Genomic DNA, 6,824 nt, shown 5'->3' with positions numbered 1-6,824 from the left:
ATATAAGGCCGTCAAAGAGTCTGTTGCATTCGCTATATTCCATTCTACGCTCGTTTGTATCTACTCCCACATGTGTATCTGATCATATATGACATATCTGACCCAACGATGACTACGTACATGGAGTATATGATCATATTTGAATATCTGTGATGGTATATACACTAGGTATGTAACCATACATGAAGTATGTGGACATACTTATTTTCATATACTAGTAATAAGTTATAATCATAGTATATTTTTAAAATAGGGCTGCTCTTTAAAAGTTTCATATATATCTCTTTGATGTATCTTAGAATTAGTATATGAACATACTCGAAGTGATAAATGAGTATGAGAACATACACATAGTGGTATACTGATGATGGAAGTAGTTACACGCGAGTGTAGAAAAAACTCGTCCTAAAATTGGATGTGGTTTGGAATTTGTATCAAAATCAATTTGATTTGCTTGGTGAACAATTTTCTTGTCGGCTAGATAATGACATGGAAATTTACTATTGACATAAAAATTCTATTTTTTTGGGTAGAACATGCATTGTTGTGTCAATGTGCTTTTGACATGATTTTTTTGTTTTGACGCCACGCTTGATAGAATATATTTTTGACAGAATAATGCTTTTCTCTGTCAGAAAATTCAGATTTTTCTGTCGACTTCGAATGATAAGAATATGGAACCCAAACTTCTCGAAATATATTTTTCTGTCGGTACAAACCCGACAAAAACAATTTTCCTGTCAATAACCCGATAGGCAATTTTAAATACCCTGTCAAGCTAGCCCTGTCGGTATTTTCCTGTCAGGTTACCGACAAAAACAATTTTCTTGTGGGTTTTTTGAATTTCCCTGTCGGTTTTTTCACCCATAGGAAAATCATGGTTTAAGTAGTGTGGATGGCGGATAGACTCGCTATACTAGGAGCGATCTCGCTGCTAGTATAGCGACCAAGAGGAGGAAGCAATTTAACACCTCCGAACAGCATGTGCTTCTCCCATCAGTTTTGGCATCTATATTGCAGCGCCATTTTGGGCTCCAGGACACATCAAATACTAGGACAGCCACCAATTAATGCCCTTGAATATCCTTGTAACCAATTATCTGAAGGAGAGCATCCTGCGCGGTACGCTTTTTGCTTGCCGATTTGACACCCAAGCGAAAAGGCGAGGAGCCAATAGGACAATAGAGCACCCAAGCAACCATCTATCTGGCCAAAATTTAGTATTTGCACCATTGCCGACCTATGCCAACTAAAAGGTTTTGTTCAAGTCCATTTAGGGGGCTATATATACTAGCTCCAGCACTATATATAGACACACACACACAAACAAACAAGATGGTATTTATGGGGAATAAGACTTTAATCCCAAAGGAAAAAGGTAGGTAAAAACGAGTGTCTGAAATTGCACAGCCAAGTTTGTAACTCCATTTTCAAATATTGCTTGACTCTATCCAAAATGAGAGCAAATTAAACTCTTCTTTGAAAAATTTTTACGACCACCTTAAAGAATGAGAAGCATTATAAAAAATGATCGCATTCCCGTGTCTCCAAATAGCCAAGCATGCCATCATTGCAATCTCCCTAAAGATCCTGAAACCAAAACCGCACCAATCTTCAACAATCATATCCAGATTATTGAGGTTCAAGTCCCAATGAATATTCAAGAAAATGCCAACGCCATTGTCTGAAGGAGCAAGAGAAGGACAAGCTATCCAAAATTTCTTCAAAATTCTATAGAGCATATAAAACACAACTATAATCATCAAGGTGCTTAGTTTACCGCTGCAGTAGGTTTCTAGTGCTTAATTTGTTTCTTTTTTTAGAAAATGGATAAAGATCCAACCTTTTGCACAATCCAATGCATACGGCCATTGTAATTTACATCATCATGCCAAAGACATATTTGGAAAAATAGGAAGGTAAATTTGTCTCTTTGGGGAATCTAAAAGAAGAACTAGCGTATTCCTACAAAGGATTTCCACATCCATTTGAAATCCGATGAAACTGGCAAAGGCCCTTTTAGCTACATGTAAGCTTTCTTTCAAGTAAAAAGATCAAAAGTGTTGGCATTAGTAGATAATCCCTAGACCATGCCACTTAGCTCAACAACATGGAAGATGGGTGTAAACAAATTTCTGTAAGCATCTTGAGAGAGAAATTCTCTAGGTAAACTGACAACCCTCAAAAAGAATGTCCACCAAATCAAGATGTTGCATGCGATCATTGAACAAAAATATATGACTTACACAATCACCTGATTTATTTCTATCAGCATGAGAAAGAAAAAGGTTAAATTCCCCAACCAAAACGTAATCATCCAGAACTCTAGTGTCAAAATTTTAGGGAAAAAGTCCAAATTATTACTCCCCTCAAGAAATTTTAGAGCCATTGTACAAAAGTAGCCTCTGGTGTCTCTAACAAAGTTTCAATCTTTGCCTAGTGATGTTTGGATCATCTAGCTATTATCATATGCTCGATTGTTTTTGAAGAAAAACTGTGGGGGAGTTCCTCACAGTGCTTCAAATTAGATTTTATAAAAAATCAAACTGTACAGGACAAAGAGGACTTACAGCCACATCAAGGAAGGAAGAAGAACAAAAAGAACTAAAGCTCTAACAATTGTATCTAGCCATTGTTTGATGTAAATTGGACAAATTGTATCTTGGAGTTGGAGATTAGGCATATTGTAAATGCTCCATCATCTCTTTCTACTACAAAAAATATGTTGATCCATGACGATTAAATTTCGTCACAGATCACTAAAATATCATCATAAAGCAATATTTATGATGATCTCAAATAAGGTTATGTATTGAGCGTCATAAATTACACCTCGTGACGTTCCTTAAATTTTCGTCATGGATTGCTTGATCCATGACGTTTCGAAACCGTCATAGAATGTCCTTGGGCCCCCAAAGCCCAACCCAAGCCCATTTTTATGACAAAAATAAACATCATAAACAGTACAATATTCGTCATGGATTTAACTGCCATGTCAATGATGTGGCTGATGACATGGTAATTGACGTCAATGACATGATTGCTGACATGGCAATGATGTGGAAGTACTGGTGACGTGGCAGGTGAAGTCAGCCTCAGCCCATTTTTGAATGGGCCCAATTCAAAGTGGGCCTGATTTCAGCCCAACATCTATTATTAGCTAACCAAATTCAGCTTTATACACAACCCATTTACCAAAACAAAAGTTTCAGCCCAAAGCACAATAAGCAATTACAGCCCAAATATAACCTCATACGAATAATGTTCCGGTGACGAGACTCCATTCAGACAGCGAACAATCACCAAACCATAGTCGAAAACACCAGCCTAGCAGGAATTTTTAGCAAAAAGACATCATTCTATAGACTACTCATGGAACATAGTCTAAAGCTCAAGCCGCGGTGAAGGCCTTCCCGCCGCTGCCACCAGTGGATCCAGCTGGGATGACTTTCACAACATTGAACCTCACGGTTTTGGACAGGGGCCTATTCACAGTTCAAAAACAACACTTCAGCAATGAACAATATTACCTTAGCAATTGAGTGGACTGGAAAACTAGACATTGCAATGGTGTTGTATTTCATCCGTAAATGTTGGAACCCTAAAATAGAGATCACTTAATAAAGCTCAAACAAACCAAGCAAGATGGCCATCAAAGGTGATCTACCAAGTTCTGAGATCACATAAGTATTACCTGCACTAGCCAATGATGACATGGTCACCTTCCTTGACACGGAAGCATGGGGTGATGAGAGCGGGAATGTTGGAGTGCCTCTTCTCGTACCTGCAAGGTGTACAGTTACATCATTTCTTAAAAACATCAAATTTCACTTGGAAGAGAACAGAGTCTAGGCTCCACAAACAGTTCACTTACCTCTGATATTTCTTAACGAAGTGGAGGTAGTTCCTGCGAACAATGATGGTTATGTTCATCTTGGCACTATGGCATGTTCTAGCAATAATCCTGCCTCTGATGGAAACAGTTCCAGTGAATGAGCACTTCTTGTCAATGTAGGTCCTTGTACGAGAATAGAAATTAAACATCTGTTAACACTTGCAAGAAATATATTGCAAACCCATCAATGCATTATTTTCGTGGGCCTTGATAGTACTGGGTATCATGGCCTCATTGTCTTCCAAATTAGCAAACGAAATTTGGAGCTAGATGGCAATAGAAAACCATTTAAAACAGATGGACACTACGGAGGCTGCCTCTCATATAACAATAAATTATTCAGGTACATTATAGTACTTGGAACTTGGAAATTGGAATCATGACCCAATGTTGATTTCCATATTAGCATATGAAATTGGAGCTATGCTACCAAATTAAGTACATAGCGCTGCAATTCTTCCAATGGCCACCTTAAAAACGCAAGGAATTTGAAGATAGAGAGAACTCACTATACCTTCAATTGCTTCCCTGGGGGTCTTGAAGCCCAGGCCAATGCTCTTCCAGAAGTGGCTGCCTCCCTTGCCTGGCTTCTTACCCTTGGCAGATTTCTTTGTGCTACATTTAAGCAAAAAATTTCGGTTAAGAAATGTATGTAGCTCACAAAGAATAGAAAGCATGGAAGAGGCAATAGGCTGCTTGAGGAAAGCCTTCTCAGTCTGGAAAATGGGCAGATGCAAAACACCTGCTGGAAACTACTTAAATACACAGGAATAAATTTGCAACATCTCTAACTAATACAGTAATCGTTATGATCTGAAATAACTATGTCCCTCTTAACTACTAACCAGCAGCGCTAACATTACGAAATGTAAGTGATGCTTGCGAGTGCCAGTACAAAACCTACATCATCTAGTCCAACCCAAATCCCGAAAACTCATCAAGTTATTGTGGCTTTAAACTACAAATCTGTGGGGAACAGTAGACCTGATTAAGGATTGCATCTTTAGTCTACTACTAACAGACTCTACCAATACACAAACACCCACACGCCGACAAAAATGCAACGAATATGCAAAGTTGCGGTGGATCAAAAGGATCGAATCGATAGTTCGCGGCAAACCAAACACGCCAGTAGCCGCAGGCATCGGTATAAGGCACCAGACCAGATCGGGGGCGAGGCATGGAAAATGCTTATTGTGCTCTGATTACAGGCTCTGCTTGGCGCCAAGTCAACCGGCGCGAGGAGGCTGCACTCATTGAGCACACACCCTCCTCACCTCGTCCGACGGTGTGGCCCCCCCAGGCGAACAATGCGAGGAGGGGAGGAGTGAGCGGCTCGCAGTGGGGAGAGGGGAAGCAGAGGAGGCCAGATCTAGATGGGGATAGTGAAGAGAAGGTGTGACCTGCGCTTGTTGGCGTGGGGAGAGAAGGGCGGGTGGCAGTGGGTGTTGGCGAGGGGAGCAGCACCAGAAGCAAGAGCAATACTGGGGAGGGGAGAGGCCAGCCGCGCCGCCCGTGTAGTGGCGGCGGTGCTCCGACCGCGCAGCAGCCATGCCCCATCCGAGTCGGGAAGAGCGGGAACTGCCCTCCCGGGCCGGCAGGCGACGGATCCGGCGGGGAGAGCTCCGGATCCGGGCATACGGCGGTGGGTCTGCCGGCAGCCGGGGTACGGCGGTCCACGACGGCAGGAGGCGAGGATGGAGGAGGGAGGAGGTGACGGCGGATCTGGCGCACCGACGGTCGGTCGCTGCCTGTCATCGCGGGGTCAAGCAGCCGGCAGCTGGTTGAAGTACAGGGCGCGGCGGTGGTGGTTGGGGAGGGGAGGGCGTGGCGACGTTGGGAGGAGAGGGAGAGGGAGAAAGGTGGCGGCGGGGAGGAGGAGAGGCAGAAGGGAGAAGGGTGGCAGTAGGTTCAGCTAGGGGAAGGTTTTTAGGTATCTGAAATTTCAACATCCGCGCCATTCATTTGAAAATTTCACAAGCGGGCGAGTTGCGCGTGGTGGGCAACTAAAATATCTGGTGTGACTAACGTGTGGGACCAAATGGGAGGTGGGCTGGTCAGACCGAATTTGATGTTACTTTGAGCCCAATACTGTTTATTATTTTTACATATAATTAAAAATATCACCCTTGCATGGTAACTTATAAAATAATTTATCTTATATACCTCAATACAATTTTTACATTTAATAGATCAATATTTAGCCTCATATGTTCCATTATAACCCATATTCTCGAGATAGATCAATAATTCAATTGTTTCCTATAGATAATTCATACTTCTATCTCCCTAAGATGTCATAGAATAATTATAATAATATCTAAATTTGGTCTAAAAATTCTACAAATTGGAATGACAACATATTTTTGGTCGTTTAGCTTCCCATAAAAAAATCAAATAGTTCTAATAGTGTGTCACTATACATTATTCACAAATGGATACCTCTCTCACATAGTTTCATATATCTCAAGTCAAACTTTGATATTTGAATACCTCATAACATGTTCGAACTTGTATGCACCTCAAATTCAGACACCACCTTATGTTGACCATAACATTGAAAAATATCAAGTTACATTAGCAATTGTTATGCAAAAACATGTTTTTCAATTCTCTATTTAATTGGAATAAAACATGTATTAGGAAAACAATCAAGATATAGCAATTAATGTACAAACAAAAGCCACTAAATAATAGATCCTGGTTTTAGAAAAATTCAGAAAAACAAACCATCAAATTTGGAGTTCATATGACGAAGAAATACTAATTACAAAATTTAATTCCGGATCAAAAAGGAAAAGATGAATCACACGTCTGTTCTTCTTTGTAGGGCCAAGTCACAGCACAGGTATATAAAAATTATTATCCAACATAATCACATGCAGAGGCCTGGCGCATTGGTAGGGCACTCGGGTCTTATCGCCATGCC

General features: G+C 40.8%; 1 protein-coding gene across 1 annotated transcript; it reads right to left on the bottom strand.

Moving 5' to 3' along the window:
• Positions 1-3,120: 3,120 nt before the first annotated feature.
• On the bottom strand, positions 3,121-4,630 carry LOC120699301 (40S ribosomal protein S11-like). The gene is made up of 4 exons (XM_039983262.1): positions 4,410-4,630; positions 3,875-4,019; positions 3,695-3,784; positions 3,121-3,485 (listed from the first exon to the last, which is right to left on the bottom strand). The coding sequence occupies exons 1-3, from the start codon at positions 4,570-4,572 to the stop codon at positions 3,700-3,702; spliced, it is 393 nt and encodes a 130-aa protein (XP_039839196.1). The 5' UTR covers positions 4,573-4,630; the 3' UTR covers positions 3,121-3,485; positions 3,695-3,699.
• Positions 4,631-6,824: the final 2,194 nt, after the last annotated feature.

Source organism: Panicum virgatum, chromosome 3K (assembly GCF_016808335.1).
Source record: "Panicum virgatum strain AP13 chromosome 3K, P.virgatum_v5, whole genome shotgun sequence".
NCBI classification, from domain to species: domain Eukaryota; kingdom Viridiplantae; phylum Streptophyta; class Magnoliopsida; order Poales; family Poaceae; genus Panicum; species Panicum virgatum.
Note: the sequence above shows the minus strand (reverse complement) of the source record. Positions and strands in the feature narration are given on the sequence as shown.